The sequence below is a fragment of the Pelobates fuscus genome, chromosome 10 (assembly GCF_036172605.1).
Source record: "Pelobates fuscus isolate aPelFus1 chromosome 10, aPelFus1.pri, whole genome shotgun sequence".
Taxonomy (NCBI): domain Eukaryota; kingdom Metazoa; phylum Chordata; class Amphibia; order Anura; family Pelobatidae; genus Pelobates; species Pelobates fuscus.
This window is the reverse complement of record NC_086326.1, coordinates 51,699,217-51,721,325: the sequence shown is the minus strand read 5'-3', so window position 1 is coordinate 51,721,325 and position 22,109 is coordinate 51,699,217. Positions and strand designations below refer to the sequence as shown.

At 39.3% G+C, this 22,109-nt stretch overlaps 1 protein-coding gene across 3 annotated transcripts in view; it reads left to right on the top strand.

The window, feature by feature from the left end:
- Window positions 1–22,109, top strand: part of DOCK1 (dedicator of cytokinesis 1) — a 369,359-nt gene that overhangs the window by 40,882 nt on the left and 306,368 nt on the right. For all 3 annotated transcript variants that reach the window (XM_063434591.1, XM_063434590.1, XM_063434592.1), the window contains exons 3-6: window positions 4,218–4,258; window positions 16,230–16,285; window positions 18,812–18,908; window positions 21,660–21,808. In XM_063434591.1, coding sequence (XP_063290661.1) covers window positions 4,218–4,258; window positions 16,230–16,285; window positions 18,812–18,908; window positions 21,660–21,808 — 343 coding nt within the window. The remainder of the gene's footprint in view (window positions 1–4,217; window positions 4,259–16,229; window positions 16,286–18,811; window positions 18,909–21,659; window positions 21,809–22,109) is intronic.

The following is a 22,109-nucleotide window of genomic DNA, read 5'->3' as shown; positions in this document are numbered from 1 at the left end:
GATTTTGCCATATGTGATGTGTGCTAGCAAGATTGTGAGTTTAACTCCGTGCACATCCTGCTGCATGTATGCATGCTAGATAAAGCTGTCCAGGGTCCATACCTCTGTGGTGGGTGTGAGTGAGTGGCTTTTCTGGAAGCTCAGATTGGAGATCTGGAGAGGCAAATTGCAACACTGAAGGAGATTGACAATCTTGCAGAGTCTGCTGCTCACTGAGCAGAGTTTAGTGGGTGCAGGTAGTGGAGTGGGAGGAGATGAGACAGTTGGTGAGCAGGCACATAGCTGGGTAACAGTGGGGCGAGGAAGCAGAGGGGGAGGGAAGAGGAAAGGTTCAGCTAGTCCTGATCTTGTGCAGCCTAACAGATTTGCCCATTTTGAGTGAAGATGTTGGGAGCATCAGCTCAGAAGTAGCTGTACTGCAGGAAGCTGTTCCTTCTAACAGCCATGGGAACAGCCCCTCTAGTACGGGTAGGGTTAAGAGGGTAAGGAAGTCTAGACAGGTTGTGGTGGTAGGGGACTTTATTATTAAGAGAGTAGATGGGGTAATCTGCCACTCTGACTCAACCGGACAGTTTGCTGTCTCCCGGGTGCTCGGGTCCGGCATGTTGCCGACAGAGTGGAGGGATTATTGGGAGGGGCTGGGGATGACCCAGCTGTCACGGTCCATATTGGTACCAATGACAAAGTCAGAGTAAAATGGAAGGTCCTAAAGAGTGAGTTCAGGGAACTAGGAAGTAAGCTAAAGAAAAGGACCTCCAAGGTAATATTTTCAGAAATATTACCTGTGCCACGCACTACAGCAGAAAGGCAGCGGGAAATTAGAGAGGTCAATACGTGGCTGAAGTCTTGGTGCAGGAAAGAGGGTTTGGGGTTTTTTGAGCACAGGGACGATTTTTGCGCTTGGGCACAACCTGTATAGTCGTGATGGATTGCACCTAAATGTAAGTTGATCTGCTGTGCTGGGGGAAAGGATGGCTAGAAGGTTGGAGGAGATTTTAAACTAGTAAACTAGGGTCAAAGCATTCTAGAAAATAGAATAGGATAGGAAGGAGATGGGCTTTAGCTCAGAATAAAGGGGATGGAGATGGGGGATGGGGAAAGCTCAGAACAGAAGAGGTATGTAATATTGATGAAAATTCACAAAAAGTACAAATGACTCATGATAGTATTAAATGTATGCTGATTAATGCAAGTAGCCTATATAACAAAATGGGGCAACTAGAGGCACTATCGTACACTAAACAATATGATATAATAGGCATAACAGAAAAAAGGTGGGATGAGACACATGACTGGGCAGTTAATTTAAATGGGTACACATTATTTAGGAAGGATAGGAAAAACAACAAGAGTGGTGGGGTATGTTTGTATGTCAACCACGAGTTAAAGTCAAATCTTAGGCATGTGGAGGAAAATGTGGAAGCTTTATGGGTAGATATCTGCTTGGGGTAAACAAAGGGAAATCAATGATTGGTTGGGATCAGGGTTCGAGTCCTGCAGGAACGCGTGGGAACAGTGGGGCTAAAGCCCGGCGGGCGGCTGTGGTGCCTGATACACGCGGCGAGGGAGCTGCTGGTCTGTCTCCTCTGCTCCCTCACGCGCTGTCTACGGAAGCCGGAATATGATGTCATATTCCGGCTCCCGGCATTAATAGACAGCCCGCGAGGGAGCAGAGGAGACAGACCAGCAACTCCCTCGCCACGTGTATCAGGCACCACAGCCGCCCGCCAGGCTTTAGCCCCACTGGACCCCAGGGACAAGTCCACGCCAGCTCTCCAGGTAGGGAGGCTGGGTGGACATTTGTTAAGCATTTTGTAAAAATTTATGTTTGTGTGTGTGTGTGTCTGGGATTGTGTGTGTCTGGGAGTGTGAGTTTATGTGTGTGTGTCTGTTAGTGTGTTTGTTTGTCTGGAAGTGTGTGTGTTTGTGTGTGTGTGTGTGTGTGTGTATGTGTCTTTGTCTGTGAGTGTATGTATCTTTGTTTGTGAGTGTGTGTGTGTGGCTGTTAGTGTGTTTGTCTGTGAGTGTGTGTTTGTGAGTGTGTTTGTCTGTGTGTCTGTCTGTGAGTAAGTGTATGTGAGTGTATTAGTGTGTGAGCCTGTCAGAGTGTGTGTGCATGAATGTCATCAGTATGTGTGTGTGCGTGCGTGCGCGCGTGCAAATGCGTCTATGCATACAAGTGTATCTTTGGGGGGGGGGGGGGGATCTCAGATGAGTTCCCACAGTTTTTCCCCCAGGACTTGACCCCTGGTTGGTATATGTTATAAACCACCTAATGTAAATATTAATGAGTAAGAACAGCTGTTAGAGCAAATTGGGAAAGCTGCAAATCAGGGTAACATGTTAATTATTGGAGATTTTAATTAACCGAACATAAATTGGGATAGAGGGACTAGTACTTCAGCAAGGGGAATCAGTTTTTTGCATGTGTTAAATAACACCTTTATGTCAAAACTGGTACAAGCACCAACTAGAAAGGATGCTTGTCTGGATCTCGTTATAACAAACAATGTTGATCTTTTGACCAACATTCAAGTAGGGGAGCATTTGGGAAATAGTGATCACAATATGGTAATTTTTAAATAAACTCAAAAAAGCAAAAGCAAGTGGGGTATACTAAAATGTATAATTTAAAAAAAAGCCAATTTCAATAAGATTAGGGCAGCTCTACAACATATCGACTGGCATAAGCTCCTTAGTGATAAAAATACTGAGTGTACCATTGGGTAATAAATATAAAATAAACAAACTGAAACCAATGTGGCTTAGTAGAGAAGTAAAACAAGAGATTGAAAATAAGTTGCAAAAATGCAATTAAAGTGGCTAAACTATAAAATGAGAAATTGATAGCCAAAGAAGGCAAAACCAACCCCCAATTTTTTTTCAAGTACATCAATTCTAAAAAAAACAAAAAATGAAAGTGTAGGTACACTGGAAACAGAGATGGGTCTGTTAGCTAATGAAATTTTAAATAACTATTTTCTTCAGTATATATTAATGAGGATCCTATGGCAAGAGATTTGCAAATGATTGCTACAAAAAACTTGTAGATAAGCAGATAACTTGTGATTGGATGACTCGAGACAAGGTGCTACAGCAGTTAAAGAAAATTAATGTAAATAAACCTCCAGGGCCTGACGGTATTCACCGACGAGTACTTAAGGAGCTAAATGGGGAAATAAGTAAACCTCTGTATTTAATTTTTCAAGATTCTTTTGTTTCAGGTATTGTACTGGAGGATTGGAGGAAGGCAGATGTTGTTCCTATATCTAGAAAGGGTTCAAAATCCTTGCCTGGAAATTATAGACCTGGGAAAATATTTAAAGAGCTATTAAGGGATAATATTCAGGAATACATTGAAAAATGTAAATCTCTTTAGTTTGGAAAAACGGGGCCTGAGAGGGGATATAACATTATACAAATATATTCGGGGCCAGTACAAATCTTTATCTGGAAACCTATTCATAAACAGGACTATACATATGAGACAAGGTCACGCATTTAGGCTGGAAAAAAAGAGATTTCATCTAAGGCAAAGAAAAGTTTTTGTTTTTTTTACAGTGAGAGCTATAAGGATTGGAATTCTCTGCCTGAAGGGGTGGCTTTGTCAGTCCATACAGATGTAATTGGATAAATACTTGCAAAATACTTGCAAAAACATAACATGCAGGGAAATAATGTCTAATTAGTGGGGTAATAGCTGCTTGATCCAAGGAGACATCTGACTGCTATTTTGGAGTCAAGAAGTTCCTATTTTTGTTGCAAAATTTGTAGAGCTTCAGACTAGGTTTTTTTGCCTTCTTTTTGATCAACAACAGCAAAAACATATGTGAGGAAGGCTGAACTTGATGGACGCAAGTTTCTTTTCAGCTATGAAACTATGTAACTATGTGGGGGACAAGGGAGGTGAGCGGGTGCAGGGGGCTAGATGGCGTTTTTAACACTATAGGGTTAAGAATACTTTTTTTGTTCTTGAGCCTAGCATGTTCCTTTAAATAGGGTCTGATGACTAAATTAATGTTGCATTTGTGAATGTGATGTTTGCTTAGAAATTGTATTTATTTTTATTGAATTTCAGGAATTATAGGCATATGGGGCATTGTCACATCAAAATTCACATTTATTTAAATTTTTGGGATTTATTTATTTAAAAATGGGATTAGGTTGTCAGCAGTTTTATAGCTAGATATATTAATTTTGTTGCAATTCTTTTACAGGGTGGTACAGAGGATATGCTCTGAGGAAGAAATCTAAAAAGGTATGTAGCTTTAGATTTAGTCTACACCAAGCATGTCAAACTCAAAAGCTAGCATGTGCCAAATAAACAAGGTTTAAGTTTATGTGGACCAAACCCCCCCCAAAAAAACAACTTACATTTTCATAGAAACCTTGTTTTGAAAAGTACAGTATTAAAAAAAACAACAACCCCCCCCCCCAAAAAAAACAGCATCCCCGTCTACTAAACCCCAGTCCCCGCCTCTATACTAAATCCAGGTTCCCTCCTCTGCGAAATCCCAGCAACCCTTCTACTAAATTCCGGCCCTTCTTTAAAAAACAAAACCAATACTAGCCAACAAGCAGACTCCACTCACATTGTCACTGTCAGTATGCGACTACGGAGTCCAGCCTTTGGTATACCCCCGATGGCGCCCTCCGCACTCTGTGCCAAAGTGGATTCTCCTGCTACTCCTTGAAACCCTAAAGTTGCAGCACGATGATGTAACGTGATGTAGCATTGCATGCCTCCGTGCACCTCCAGGTCCTCCTCGGTGAAGCCACGGCTATCGCACCACTAACCAACACACACTCGCTGACTGACAGACACACACACACACACACACACACTCATTCACTGACAGGCGCACACACACACTGACAGGTGAACATATTCTTGCACACATTCACATAATTTTATTTATTGCTCCCTACCTTTGGGAGCTTGATGTAGGGCCCCTCCCTGGGGTCCAGTGGGAATCTTCTCTCAGGAGATCTCCTACCTGCTCCTCATTGCTCCTTCATGCGCGCAGTTTAATGATGCCAGAATGATGTCATACTCCGGCATCACTACAGATGGCGCGTGCGAGGGAGCAATGAGGAGCAGAAAGACTGAGCTCTCTTCCCCGACCGGGTAAATGTAAGCAGAATAGGCACCTGCAATGTAGGGAGAGCAGGTGCCTACTCTGCCTTAGTAAGCATGCGAAACTCGCTTGGTGTACACTCTTGTTAAAGCGGCACTGTCATGCCGAACTTACCTTTCCTCAATCTCTTCCTCTTCTCCCCCTCTCTCAGGATCTGTTCTTCTTTTCTTCCTGTCTTCTTTAGTTTTCTTTAAAATCATAAGACAAAGTAGGGACTCTTTGCCTTATGGAGGATTCCTCCGCTTGACCAGCTCTGACCAGTGGCTGCTCACTGTTTAAAAAGAGAAAAAAACTACTAACCGCCCTCCCTGCGCGACGGGTGGGGGCCCTAAATGACAATGGGGGGGCTACTGCCCTCCCCCGGCCCCCACTAAAAATATTAATCCATCTTCACCCATGGAGGGCTCCACGCAGACTGAGCTCTGCAGGGCGGGGGAAGGCTTATAAAGCCTTGCCCCGCCGTGCAATTAGGCTAAGAACACTCTGATTGGTTGGTTTAAGCCAATCAGAGTGCTCTTTGTCATTTTACAAAGCGTGGGAAAATTCCAAAGAATTTTCCCATGCTGTGTAAAATGACACAGAGCACTCTGATTGGGTGGCTTGAAATCCATCCAATCACAGTGCTCTGTGTCATTTTACACAGCGTGGGAAAGTTCTTTGGAATTTTCCACGCTGTGTAAAATGACACAGAGTGCTGTGATTGGATGGATTTTAAGCCCACCAATCAGAGTGCTCTTTGTCCCCCAGTCACCTTGATTGGGGGAGGATTTTTATTTTGGGCCCCCACCCGCTGCTCAGGGGTGGGAGCCAGGGGGGGGACAGTACGTCCCCCCCGCTATTGTTTTTTTAGGGCCCCCACCCACCGCTCAGGGGTGGGGGCCGGGGGGGAACAGTAAGTCCCCCCCCCTATTGTTTTTTTAGGGCCCCCACCCACCACTTAGGGGTGGGGGGCCGGGGGTAAACAGTAGCCCCCCTTATTGTTTATTAGGGCCCCCACCCACCGCTCATGGGTGGAGGCCAGGGGGAGGACAGTAGGTGTGCAGCCACATACCAGGGCCCTGATGCAGCTTCTGCGGATCCCATTCAGATATGAATCCAGTACTAGAAACAAGGCAAGACTAGAATAGGCAATAAAACAAGATAACAAGACAAGTCTAAAAGAACACAAAACCGGAGCAGGACAGATGGCAGAACCCAGAACATGTACAAAAGACATGAGGGAAACAACGACAGGACAGGACAGTACATGAACTGGGAATACAAGACAAAATAAAACAAGACCAGAGATACAAGACAAAACAAGAGGAGAAAAAGCTAAGTACTATATATGTAATAAACGATTTAGACATTCATAAATAACCAAGATGTATGCAGCCAACCACTGCGCCAAAGTACTCCAATTACGGTGGGTCCTACCTGCCTAGATATTTATGAGTAAAAGTACAACAATAAAACACAGACAGTACTTACCTGCAAGGAAAGGAGCAGAGGGATGAGACCACTGCTAACAGGGAATACTTTGAAACAAAAAGGATAAATGGCAAAGGAACGGGTGTGGCAACAAAAAACAAACATTTAAAGGAATCCAGGAGATTGTGAATTCCAGGAACGGAATAAAGGAATGAACCCAGAAAACCCAGCATAAAGAAAACCATACATGGAACAGAGAACCAGAAAAACCAAGAAAAACTAAACCAGAATTGTAAAAAGAGTACTGGATACTAGAAGCCAAGGCCAGAAATTATCCGCAGACAGTAACAGGATGTGACACTGACCTGCTATAGTACCCTTGTCCTATTGGGGCTAAACATTCATTCCAAAATGGATCCCAGGGTGTAAGATAATGTTTAAGCCAACGTGTAGAAACCAACACTTCAAAAATAAAAGTTTTATTTTTATTTATAATCCATTAACCTCCTAAGGACAGGAAATTGTCCAAGTTCTGAACCAAAACAAAACCTAGAATATTTTTTATTTTTTTTTAAACACAGTGCTATATTTGATATATATATATATATATATATATATATATATATATATATATATAATCAGTGTAATACACAATATACTGACTGGAATAAAACACAGCTATATATATATTTTTTTTTAATCTTTTTTGCAATATGCATTATTTAATATTTAAAGTATACAAATACAACATCACAAGCACTGTAGGTATTATATAGCATTACTTCCATAAATAAGTTATCTCAATTCAATTTCCATATTTTAAACCATTATAGCATATAAAAATAGCTTACAGCAAAGACATGGACTCACTAAGACATACAATAATACAACTTTATAAATGCAAGATCAGGAGTTATTAGCCAAATAAAACTTACAAAATATCTATTGTAATTTTGGCAAGGTAAGCCTAATGATATACATTTTCAGATTTTTTTGCAACTAACAGTCAAATATATATATATTTTTTTTTTTATAATGCTGAGGATTTTTGCAAGCCAATTTGTTTTCCATATGGAATTGAAATTTCAGTTGACTTAGATACTGTTGTTTTTGGAATAGAATAATAGATTTCCAATTCCTAGCAATAATAATTTTAGTCGCTATAAAACAATGAATGGCCAAACATATTTTTTCTTTGAAAGATACCTCAAGTTTTAGATTTAATAACGCAACCTCTGGACACCAAGGTATATTTTCATTCGATAAGGTCCTTCAAATGTCGTATGCCCATCTCCAGATTAGTTTGTTTAATGGGCATAACCACCAGATATGTGTAAAGGTACCTGAAGGATTGCCACATCTCCAGCAATTTGAGATATAGTTCGGATACATTTTAGACAAATACCATTTATACATGATTTTATATTGGCATTCAATTAAATTCAGACAATGTATGTATTTATATGTTTGCCGTAAAGCGAAGCACCAATCCAATTCAGAAATCTGCATTCCCAACTCCTTGTTCCAGGTATTGATTATTTTTAAAGTTTGTTGTTTTTCGACTCAATCAGCTTATTGGCTTTTGATAAAATCTTATTGACCTTTACATACAAGAATATTTATAGAAAACACAGAAAAGGTAAAGGAATCGGGAGTGAATGCTCAAATCACCACAGATGTGAATCACTCCAAATCACACCAAATAAATATAATGAAAATATCGTGAAAATAATGGTGAGAGCAAACTGAATACTAGATAAAATCAGATGACAGATAGATGAGAGGCAATATTACCATATATAACTGTCTGTTGGGCTTGTCCTAAAAAACAATAGCATAGTGCAATTGGGGGACGAGTTTCCTATGCTGTGTTTTTAGCAATAAAAGTTTTTTTCACTTACCTGCTTTTCCTGTCTGACATCAATTCTACAAGACGGATTTTATGCATTGAAAAAACTGCTTGCAGCACTACAGTCTCCAACATTACTTTACAAGGCGCTGATAGTCTGAGCCACTTTTGAACGGCTCAGCACCACGTGAGTGGGCATTTTTATACCTATTATTTATCTGTTTCGTGGAAACAGGCTATACTATGTCCTTTATGTTATTGTTTTTTAGGACAAGCCCAACAGACAGTTATACAAGAATATTTGTTCCATATGGTTATGAACTTATTCATTAGTTGGGTTATTTTGTTTTGGATTTCTTGCTTAATTTCTGCTGAGTTCACAACAATTTATTTTTTAATTTCTTCCAACATTTTTGTAAGCTGAAATTTAATTGTTCTGCTGTTACTACTTATTTTTCTTTTCTCATTTCTAATTCAGAGATATCAGAGTTGGTTAGTGAATCTATCGTGGAAATATTTTTTTTTTTCTCTTTGCTGTTGTGGGGAGACGTTTGAGAGACTTGTATCTTGTTTTTGATCCTTTTTCTCTTTTTTTGCATTGGCTTTTAGTTCTTGATTTTCTTTTCTTTTTTTCTTTTCTTTTTTTCTTTCCCTTTTCCCTTTTTTTTCGTTATTAAAAGCCAGACTATTGTCCGCTAGTATTCCTTAATTGTTTGCTGGATTCAAAACTTATTGTTTAGAATAAGATTTTTTGATTTAGTGTTGTAATGTTAGCTTGCCACTTTTTGTTCTAAATTCCTCCTTTTTTTTTTTTTTTTTTTACATTTGGTATGTAGATAAATTACCAGTTAGTTTTATCATTTGTTTTAAATTCATGCATATATCTTTGCAATTAGTTATTACGTATCTGTTGACCTATACTTTTCCCTTAGTTGTTTGTAAGAGCAAAATATTTTTAATTACTTCAGCAGGTATTGCAGATAATGAAGGAGAACCCAACACATCCAATATATTTAACGCCTCTTTTCTTTGTATCAAGTGAAGCGCACACCATTTTCAGCATTAAATAATTTCTTAGTGTTTGTAAAATTTTTAGCATTGAACTTTAAGGATAGTTGATTTTATATATTTTTTTTTATATTAACTATAATCCTATTGCAGTTCTGTGCACAGAGTATTATCTGCTCATACCTACTAAGTTTGTAGCGGTCGGGGCTAATTAGTCTCTGAGTTACCACAGTTGTTATCTGTTCAACCACGCTGCAGCGTTAATGTAGAGACGCTCCTGGTTGCCTTATTGTAATTTCGCCCACTGTTTGGAGGAGGAACAATAGGGTGAAGAAGAGTTATACAACAGAAAATATGCACAACGTGGAAGTAGGTATAGTGTACTAGCTCAAAAACACCTGTAAAGTGGTATCCCCTACACCACTTAAAACATAGAATTATACATACATAAAACAAGTGGAGCTTTTAGATTTCAGCAGGCGTTCTGTAAAAGTAAAATACATACAGAAAATAGTGCAATATGTCTATAACACAGTATATAGAAAAGGGTTAAAATATTTGTCAAACTCACAAGCCTGGAGTCATACCCTCATATGACTCTGGTGGTATAAGCCTCTGGACCATTTGGGGGTTGTCCAGACCCTTCTTTGGCAGCGTGCTGGATGTTGAGTAATTCCTTTGGTGTCTTTCTGACTGGTTTCCAAAATAGGAGTAAGTACCCAGTGTGTCAGGATTTAAAAAACGATTTATTCCAAAGAAATATAAAAACAAGATATATATATAATAAAAAATACTTATCCCAGGTAATACTGGGTAGACTCAATAGTCTCAAGTTCAAGTAGATAAACAAGATATATATATAATAAAAAATACTTATCCCAGGTAATACTGGGTAGACTCAATAGTCTCAAGTTCAAGTAGATAGTCCAAAACGCGTTTCGCCTTCTCATAAGGCTTCCTCAGTTGGCTGTTCTGTGTTCCGTCTGTTCCAGTGGCTTTTTAAATGCCTTGTTTGCCGGTTTCACTAATTTTGTCGTTTACTTCCGGTTTCGGCACTTCCGGTTTCGGCACTTCCGGTTTCGGCACTTCCGGTTTGCGTCCTTTTGGAACGCAACGTGCGTTCCAACATCAGTTTCGTCGTTGGACTTCCGTGTGTGGGCAATTCAACAAGCTTTATTGACATAAGGAAGTGTCCATGTGCGAGAAATACTTCATATAGGAATAATTTAAGTAGAGAAGTTCGTATATTCAGAAAATTGGTACAGTATGGACTCATACATATAATATAACTCAGGAGACAAGGAGACACTCAACGCGAGATGAGAAGGAGAGAAGGAAGCTAGAAGATAGATACTCCACAATAGCCCAGAATAAGGAATTTGCCGTAATAGAAGAAGAACCAGGTACATCAAAACAGGGACAAGTGGCACCGAGTTTTTTTCGGAAGGACCCCATCCACGAGAGATTGAAGGAAACACGCCAAATCAAGATATGGGAGTCCCCTGGCAAACGACAGAGGTCAACAACAAAAGAAAGAGAAGCAGCAGAAGAAGAAGAAGAAGACAGACACAAGGAGAAGAGAGGAAAGAGGTAGAATTTAATGGTATCTTTAATTTAACAGGGACGGAATTACCAAAGGAGGATATTGAGGTCTTACAGAGGGGGCTCAAGTTTGCCCCTACTGCAGACCTCAATAAGTTTGATTTCTATATAGACATCAACAAATTCATCAGGCATCTCTGCCTAAAAAAATTCTTCTTTGACAAAGAGAATAAATCAGATGAGGAGGCAATATCAGAGTACATACACACTAACCTCAAAACAAAATCAGAATTCTTTCCTAAATACCTCATTTCGGATGAAATAAAAACGTTTGAAATAATGGTAATGAAAGAAATTAAGAAAATAAAACCATTGAATAAATATTCCCAGAATTTGTCTATCAAAGAAAGAAAAGCAGTAGAACAATTACAACACAACAAAGAAATTGTTATTAAACCAGCGGACAAAGGGGGAGGGGTAGTTGTCACTACAAAGAGTAAGTATCTGCAAGAAGCAGAAAGAATATTGTCAGACCCAGAGACATATAAAATATTGGACAAGAACCCTAGTGAGGACATTAAAAAGAAATTTGATGAGTTCATCAAGAAAGGTTTAGAAAAGGAAATATTGACCGAACAAGAAGCAGACTATTTATCCACCCCTTACCCCAAAATCCCTGTATATTACCACCTCCCCAAAATACACAAGAATAGAGACAATCCTCCAGGGAGGCCCATTATATCTGGAATAGACTCCATCTCTGCTAAAATCTCTGAATATTTAGACCATCTATTGCAACCTCTAGTCATCCAAAATCCCGCTTATTTAAAAGACACTATCCATATTTTACAAATTTTAGAGGAGACACCTTGGAAGGAAGGGAATTTTTTAGTCACATGTGATGTGACTTCGTTATACAGCATAATACCTCACGAAAAGGGATTGGAAGCCGTGCAATATTTTTTAGAAAAACACAATTTTAAAAGAGAACAAGTTTTATTCATTTTAGAAGGCATACACCTTATTTCAACCAACAATTTTTTTTGGTTCAATGAAGTTTTTTACCTACAGGTTAGGGGGACGGCGATGGGCACCAAGTTCGCCCCCAGCTATGCGAACCTGTTCATGGCGTATTGGGAAGAACAGCACGTATATCAAGGACACCCATGGGGATCGAACTTGGTGAACTATCGCCGTTATATAGACGACATATTTTTTATCTGGACAGGAAATGCTATGGACCTCAACTCCTTCATTTCCTATTTAAACACTAACGAATGGAACTTAGTTCTGACGGCACAGATCAACACTCAACACATCAATTTTTTAGATCTAGATATTCATATAACAGACATGAAGATTGCAACCAAAAATCACTTTAAAGAAGTAGATGCGAACGGCTACATTCGCAAGGAAAGTTGTCACCACACTCCTTGGTTAACCAATGCACCCAGAGGACAGTTCCTAAGAATTAGAAGGAACTGTTCGAGTGACCAAGATTATTTAAGACAAGCCAATAAGATCAAAATTCAATTTTTACAAAAAGGCTATGAGGATTCTTCACTACAGGCAGCCCTAGAAAATGTCCTAAAAATACAGAGGAAGGAACTTCTGGTATACAAAAACAAAAAGAAAGACCCTAAATGGAGTAGTAATAACATTCCTTTTATATGCAATTTTAATGGTAACAACAAGAAAATTAATAAAATTATAAATAAGCACTGGCATATCTTACGAGACGATCCAGTCCTCAAGAATATCCTGCCCGATAAACCAAAAATAATTTTCAGGGGAGCCAAGAATCTAAAAAATACCTTAGTACAAAGTTGCAATAGAGAAACAAAAATAAAGAAAAACTTTTTCACAATGAATAAAGGATTCTATGGATGCGGGCAATGCCTAGCGTGCAAGAACACTAAAAATAAAAAAAGACACATAACAGACCTAGAACCCTTTATTAATAGGAAATTTACCATAAAAGATCACCTCACGTGCCACTCTAAGGGGGTGATTTACGTTTTAAAATGTCCCTGCAACCTCCTCTACATAGGCCGTACAATTCGAAGCCTTAAGATTAGGGTGGCTGAACACACAAGAAAGATTAAAAATGGATTGGAGTCACATAGCGTCTCCAATCACTTCAGAATCATACACCAAAAAAACCCTGAAGGAATGTTCTTTAGTGCAATAAAGCAAGTATCAAAAGATTGGAGAGGAGGAGACTATATTAGAAAGATAGGGAAGGAGGAAATGAAATTTATCTTCAATTTTAATACCATGATACCATATGGGCTAAACAAAGATTTTGAACTATGTCACTTTATGAATTAATATGCATTTTAGTATTTATTATGCTTTTACCTCCTTTATATGTGTATCCCTTTTTTTTTAGTAGACCCAGCTTGTCCACTTATCAAAAATGCAAAGAACCACCTTTTAAATAAATTTTTTATTAGTATGAATATTATATTATATGTATGAGTCCATACTGTACCAATTTTCTGAATATACGAACTTCTCTACTTAAATTATTCCTATATGAAGTATTTCTCGCACATGGACACTTCCTTATGTCAATAAAGCTTGTTGAATTGCCCACACACGGAAGTCCAACGACGAAACTGATGTTGGAACGCACGTTGCGTTCCAAAAGGACGCAAACCGGAAGTGCCGAAACCGGAAGTGCCGAAACCGGAAGTGCCGAAACCGGAAGTAAACGACAAAATTAGTGAAACCGGCAAACAAGGCATTTAAAAAGCCACTGGAACAGACGGAACACAGAACAGCCAACTGAGGAAGCCTTATGAGAAGGCGAAACGCGTTTTGGACTATCTACTTGAACTTGAGACTATTGAGTCTACCCAGTATTACCTGGGATAAGTATTTTTTATTATATATATATCTTGTTTATCTACTTGAACTTGAGACTATTGAGTCTACCCAGTATTACCTGGGATAAGTATTTTTTATTATATATATATCTTGTTTTTATATTTCTTTGGAATAAATCGTTTTTTAAATCCTGACACACTGGGTACTTACTCCTATTTTGGAAACCAGTCAGAAAGACACCAAAGGAATTACTCAACATCCAGCACGCTGCCAAAGAAGGGTCTGGACAACCCCCAAATGGTCCAGAGGCTTATACCACCAGAGTCATATGAGGGTATGACTCCAGGCTTGTGAGTTTGACAAATATTTTAACCCTTTTCTATATACTGTGTTATAGACATATTGCACTATTTTCTGTATGTATTTTACTTTTACAGAACGCCTGCTGAAATCTAAAAGCTCCACTTGTTTTATGTATGTATAATTCTATGAAGAAGAGAGTTAAATGTGTGAAATATTTGTTTGGGTTCGCAGGAGAGTGTGGTTATGAGAGTATTGAAGTAATTCTTCACTCCCTTATTCAGACCCCACCTCACGGTGTGCACACCATCACCCACTGACACAGAGCCCTATCAGATTGATCTTGTCAAGGCTGAAGTTGTAGGATCACTGTCACCAACTCCTTCTCTGCCATGAATTCTACCTCCACAAAACCTAGAATTTACCATTTCCATGTTAACTGTACCTACACTTAATATATATAATTTTGTTCACAAGAAATAGAGCTTTCATTTCACATCAAAATGTATTAAGCATAATGTGTTCCACGATGTCTTACAAGTACAACAGTATTCTTCTAATGTACAGGTTTTATGGGGTTTTAGAAAGTTACAGGGTCAAATCTATGGCCTGCAAAATTACCTGCAATTTCTGCCTGGGTTGTCATGGAGGTCCCCCAATATAATTAATAAAAAAATAAATATATATAGTTGAGAATGACAGGGCAAATATCCTATGGGACTGCAAGATCCAGACAGACAAGCAAGTACATCGTGGTAGTAGACAAGACACAGGAGACTGCAGTCACAGTGAATGTAGCAATACCCCCTGACTACAGCATCAGGAAGAAAGGAACGTGAGAAGATGGACAAATACAAGGACTGATAGTGGAACTAGACAGGATGTGGAAAGTGAAGGTAGTAGTAGTCCCCGTTGTGATAGGAGCACTCGGGGCTGTGACTCCTGAGTTGAGGGAGTGGCTTCAACAGATTGCAGGTGGGACATCTGAGATCGCTGTCCAGAAGAGTGCAGTTCTAGTTCAATTCAATGCTGCACATGAGGAATAAATTTATAACCTAGGAGTGGTGAGAAAATAAATTTTATATATACAAAAATACTTAAATTGGAAAAAAATCATGATGCCATGGAGGATAAGTACTTGGGCTGTAGGGAGGGCCAGATTGTTAGGATATGCTATGCTGCTCTAACGGCATTAAAGCCCTCCTTTTGTATGAAGGTATAGGAAGCCCTACCGTCAGGAAATGGTTAAAGGAATTTCCACAACTTCCATATAGAAAAATAATCCACAAGATGACTTCTAATAGATATTCCTCTGAGGATAATATTAATGGAATAAGGCGTGTGATAACCTTAAGATGTTAAGTTATTTTCTGCATCATTTTCTGTATCCTCATTGTGGAAATTCCTTTAGTGGATTCTAAATAAAAAGAGGAGTTTTTTATTTTTCAAGTGTTGGTGTTCTTTACATGTTCAATGATCCCCTGTCTATCAAAATGACATTGGATGATTTATCTACTGATTAAACTTAGTCCACTGTGGGACAGATTAGCACACCATAGCTCTATTTATTTTCCAAAGTTTAATCCAGCTGTACTCAAAGCCTTGATCTCCAAAATTGGCACCATATTTGTGGAGAAATTGTGACCGTGTTAATACCCAGTTCAATAGAGAACATCATCAAAGTCAGATGGAGATTTTGTCTGTTAAAGGGGCAGTATGGGCACAGTTACAAGTGTTGAAACATGTTTTGGTTATGGTGTCAGATGTCCCCTGGTGCCATCCACCTGGTAAAAGTCTAACCATTTTCAACTGATTTGGCACTTTACCTAGGTCTCTCGGGCACCTGCACTGTGGCATCCTCTTCAGCTCCAGCTAAAGGAGAACTCATATATTCAAATTAGAAACATCTGTTTTGATGTATTTTGATGAAATTATTGCCCAAGGCAATAATGCATTTTTGTTAACTGGTGTGGGAGCAAAGATATCCCTTAGCAATAGGGACTCTCTGGTTTGAAACAATTGTTAGACACCTGTGATTAATGTGGCCACTCTAGCTATCACTGTAGTGTCTTATTGTGCATGTATTTTATTGTTTTATGCATTTTTTATGCACAAAATATATATTTTTAAAGATACTTTTCTTCATCTAGGGTATATTTCCTGCTAGTTATATTCATCTAAAAGAAGCTGTTGTTGAAGGCAAAGGGTAAGTTACGATATCTCTACACACATAAATAGTAAATAACGTGTGGGGGAAAAAATGAACTCTAAAAATGGGAGTTGAAAGATTGATGACATGACATGCTGTGCTGTTTTTTTTTTTGTTTTGTTTGAAAACTAAAACAAGAATAGCTGAAAAGTTAATGTTTTACTCTGCAAATTATAAATATATATTCCATGTTATCACGCACAGATCTGTATATATATAGTAGAACATATTGCTCTAGCCAAGTAGCAAATGCATGGAATGTTGAAAGATTGAAGAGGATTTTGTGGAAGGGACAGGTTTATATGGAATGTCAGTCTGAGCATCTTCCTCTTACAGTTTAGTTAGAAATCTTTAACTGTATTTGAAAATCCAATATATCAACGGCAATATAACACCCGCAGATTAAAACTCCAGCGTGTTGTATTATTAGTTTGATAATGCAGCTTCACACACAGTCTGTTTTAGGCTTCAGAGAACAATTTTCCAGAAGTAACATAATTTAGAAAAATATTGAGCACAATTTTTTTTTTTTCAGTTTTTTTTTTTTTTTTGCCTTTGTCTTATTGTAGATGAATATGTTAAGCGTCAGTATTCCAATCATCTGATTACTGCATAATGATATCTCTTGTCTGATTACAAAATTGATTTCTAGGGCAGACATAACAGACTAAAATAGCATTCAGCTGATTTACTTTATGTGATGAATACATTTAAAGAAAATAAATTGTTATAAATGCAAATGACTGGTGGAAAAGTTTTAACACTGCGATAGAAAACTTTCTAATGTATAGATTTGCATTGTTTATTAAAATGTTCTCCCCTTATAGAAAGAATATAGGTTCTTTTGAAAGTAGCTCAATTTTGTACATAAAATATACGTAGACTTGTGATGACATATAACAATCTTAAAATGTTGCACATATTTTATGTTCTGATTATTTAGAATAACGTTAGGATGAGATCCTTAAGTTTCTATACATTTAGTACTAGACTAAATCTGTTGTAAAACTGTTTTACTTAAAGTTGTCTGTCACCTCGAACTTTCTCCAATTGTTTCTTCTTCTCTTCCACTTTTGTAATCTATTCTTCTGTTCTTTCTTTCAAAATGATTTCTATTTATTTCAAGACAAAGTAGGATATTCATTTTTCCTCCGCTTGACAATCTTGAAAAAAGGTGAGGCTTAACCCCTTAAGGACACATGACGTGTGTGACATGTCATGGTTCCCTTTTATTCCAGAAGTTTGGTCCTTAAGGGGTTAAAGGACCACTCTAGGCACCCAGACCACTTCAGCTTAATGAAGTGGTCTGGGTGCCAGGTCCAGCTAGGGTTAACTAATTGTTTTATAAACATAGCAGTTTCAGAGAAACTGCTATGTTTATCAATTAGTTAAGCCTTCCCCTATTTCCTCTAGTGGCTGTCTCACTGACAGCCGCTAGAGGCGCTTGCGTGATTCTCACTGTGAAAATCACAGTGAGAGCACGCAAGCATCCATAGGAAAGCATTATGAATGCTTTCCTATGTGACCGGCTGAATGCGCGCAGCTCTTGCCGCGCGTGCGCATTCAGCCGACGGGGAGGAAAGGAGGCGGAGAGGAGGAGGAGAGCTCCCCGCCCAGCGCTGGAATAAAGGTAAGTTTTACCCCTTTTCCCCTTTCCAGAGCCGGGCGGGAGGGGGTCCCTGAGGGTGGGGGCACCCTCAGGGCACTCTAGTGCCAGGAAAACGAGTATGCTTTCCTGGCACTAGAGTGGTCCTTTAAGGTAGGCTGCACTTCCTTTGTCAAGTTTACAAAGGGCGAAGCTTGCCTTATGCTCTACTCTTTGTCAAGAGTAGGAAATATAAAAAATAAAAAATGCTTCTCTGAAAAGACAGCGTTGACTGCAAAAAGCCTGCAAGGACAGTATATACTCACTAGAACAATTACAATAAGCTGTAGTTGTTCTAGTGACTACAGTGTCCCTTTAACTTTGCAGATAAATCACTAGGCGTTATTGGAAACAACATTTGTAAAATTCAGGAAGAATAGTCAAGTTGTGAATACATCAGTTTTGAAGAATATCTCCAATATTTTGACCTTAATTTTCTCCATGGTTTAGTGAACTTAATTACTTACTCTTTCACCCTCCACTTCAGATCAGTAGCGCTTGTTCTAAAGCTTCTTTTTTATTAAAATATTCTTTTCAATACCTTAGTATTTCTAACATTTCTTTTTATCATGTCGGCTCTGTTCAAAGGTATGCATGTTAAAGTTTTGAAAACATTTCTGTTCTGTTCTCTTCTTAGCACCATTCACATTTCCACTGTCCCAATTAACCTCTAAAACAACTTGTTTTTTTTCCCTCATCATCAAATTAAGAGATTGTCAAGTTTTGTTCCATTAGGAATACTGATACATTCTAGACTGCCTGGGTGAATGGGGAATCTCTAATCTAATTAGAGATCACTTGGGCAATTTAAAACCTTTATACATGGCTATATAATTCTGCGGTTTATTGTTTTTTGTTTTGTTTTGTTTGGTAAATAGGCAACATGAAACCGTTGCTCCGTGTGAGATTCCTCTTGTTCAAGAAGTCACTACAACGCTACGGGAGTGGTCTATCATATGGCGTCAGCTATATGTTGTAAGTACAACTGTTAACATCAAACTGCCTTTTGCTCCTTTTTATTGACATTTTTGCAGACATCCTCCTTGGGATTTTTGTATTTATATACCAATTTAGGTGGTATTTCTGTGGACTGAATTATTAATATACCAGAAGATGTTTATCACTGTGGAGCTGCTTGTCAAGTAGCCAACACCTGTTATTTTAAATGTTTTTGGGCCTAGATTAGCATACTGAAGTTCAGCATTATTATGTTTACATATGAAATATACAAGTTTTCACTGTAAAAACAAAATCTTTTTTGTCCTTAAATTCTCCTACATTCTTCCTTTTGTAATATTTCCAATGGTGTATAGTATGTAAAATATGTAACTGTGTGTAAAATGTTATGGTTGTAATAAAGTTCCTTAGAAGGGATAATCTAAGCACCACAACAACTTTGGCTTAAGGAAGCAGCTTTGGTGTATCAATCATGCCCCTGCTATGTCATTGCTAAATTTTCTGCCATTTAACCCCTTAAGGACACATGACATGTGTGACATGTCATGATTCCCTTTTATTCTAGAGGTTTGGTCCTTAAGGGGTTAAGAGTTAAATAATGTTTTTTCCTGTTTATGCAGCCATAGCCAAACTTCCCTGATTGCAGGGCCGGCGCTACCTGTAAGGCAGACTAGGCAGCCGCCTAGGGTGCCCCTTGGTGAAGGGGCGCCCCCAGGAGCGCCGGCCCCCCTCATTCTGCAGCCGCCCGAGCGCTCTGTAGAGAGCCTCAGGCGGCTGCAGCTTTGTCCAGGCTGGTGCGTCCATGAGGGCGCACCGCCCGGGCGCAGCATGAGGAGAGGGACTAACAGGAGGGAAGCGCTCAGCGCTCCCTCCTGTCACTCCCTCACTGTATGGTCTGCCGGTACAGGGAGCATCTGTCTCCTGTACCCGGCCGGATTAACAGGAAGTGCACACTGAGTGTGCACTTCCTTTTAGTCCGTCCGGGTACAGGAAACAAAAGTTCCCTGTACCCGCGGATCATACAGAGCTCGGCCACGCTACAACACAGGTTGGGGGGGGGGGGGGGGAGATAAATAGAAAGGGGGGGGATAAGTTGAAAGGGAGGGGGGAGATAAATTGAAAGGGAATGGAGGGGAATTGAAAGGGGGGATAAATTGAAAGGGAAGGGGGGATACATTAAAAGGGATGGGGGAATAAATTGACAGGGAGGGGAGGAAGAAATTGACAGGGAGGGGGAATGAGAGGGGGGAGGGGAGAAGAGAGTGACAACGGGGGAGAAGAGAGGGACAAGAGAGGGGGAAAAGAGAGGGACAAGGGGGGGAGAAGAGAGTGACAAGGGAGGGGGGAGAGATTGACACCCATCACACACACAATGCACCCCTTACACACAGAAAAACACACAATGCATTACACAAACAGACGAACACACACAAGCAATGCAACCCTTACACACAATGCATCCCTTGCACACACAGAAACACACAATGCATTCCTTACACACACTCAATGCACCCCTTACAGACGCACACACTGCATCCCGTACATACACAGAAACATACCTTGCAGCCCTTACACATACAAACACAGATTCACACAATGCATTCCTTACACACATATCAGGACATCCCCTACACATTCCACCCCCTGTGAACAAACTCATTGGTGAAACATGAATGTGGACCCTGGGACCCAGACCTTGAGCTGTGTAAAGGGCCCCCAAAAATGGAGCTGCTTCCCGTTCTCCCAGAACATTGATTTTTGTGACCACAGTTACAAACAGCCTCCAGAGAGCCTGTTCTACACCAGACCAGTGGAGCCAGACTGCAGCTAGAGCCCATCATCATCCTCATCTGGTTGTAAGTAGGCAATCTAGTATATTATTCATGGCACTAATCTCTAATTTACCTCACATTAAAGAAACACTATAGTCCCCAGAACCACTTCAGCTTAATGTAGTGGTTCTGGTGTCTATAGCCTGTCCCTGCAGGCCTATTAATGTAAACATGGCGGCACTGCAGCACTGGCGTTAGTTAACAACATATGGATGGGGCATTGTGATGTCACATGGGGGGGGGGGGGGGCAAACTTTACTTTTGCCTAGGGCGGCAAAAATCCTTGCACCGGCCCTGCCTGACTGTGATCCACTCAGCCTACATGAAACAAAAGGTTTCATTTTTGCAGCACATTGTGTTTACTTCAGAAGGTTTTCTCTCTTGCTTGTCGATTGAACTTTAATCACACACAGGACTTTGCTGTAGGCTATAGCAGACAATACACAAACCGGGGTATATGACATTCTAAATTAAACACACTGTGCAATAAGGGAAGTTTAAAAAACTGCTTATTTAATGATGGTATGTAGGGTGGCTATGTTAGTCACAGAGGGGAGACATGCAAAAAGGTGTTATAACTCCTAAATGGCAGGGAATTAAGCACTGAGACTTGCAGGGTCATGATCTGTACAATAGAGCTGCTTAATTAACTTAATGTTTTGGTGCTTAGAGTATCCATTTAGTGTGATTACAAATATTGAATGTAAAAATCCGTGAATATCTACTTTGTATATAACCTTGTGACAATACTTTTTGAACTTCCAACAGATAATTCCTTTTTAGTCGCATGGGTGTCTACAAATGTTTCTGTTGACAAGGGCAATGATAAACTCAACTTACTGGTTGGCAATCATGTGGGCTAATTTTTTTTTTATCTTTTATTTTCTTTACTTATGTCATGAACTCTAATTGTTGCTCATTTTGTTTCTGTAATTAGCAAGATAATCGAGAGATGTTTAATTGTGTGAGGAATATGATCTATGACCTGGTGGAATGGAGATCACAGATTCTCTCTGGAACACTACCACAAGACGAACTTAAAGAACTTAAAAAGAAAATCACTGCCAGAATAGACTATGGGAACAGGTTTGTTGGAATTAATTTTAAGTGTGCTATATGTTTATACATGTCTGACATGTCAAACATTAAAATGCTCCCCTACCCCTGCTATAAAATGCAAGAAAAAAATATGGAAAAGTTTTCGAATCTGCAAGATATTTGATGAAAAACAGGTTTTTGAGAATCCTAGTTTGCTTTCAGTTAATATGCAAGCTTATGATGTCTTCACAATTATCAGTATCCATATTATCAGCTGAGATCCCAAAAAAGCACTTTGTAATTATCAAAACTTTTGAGGAACATCAAGGAACTTTTATTCATTCTATTG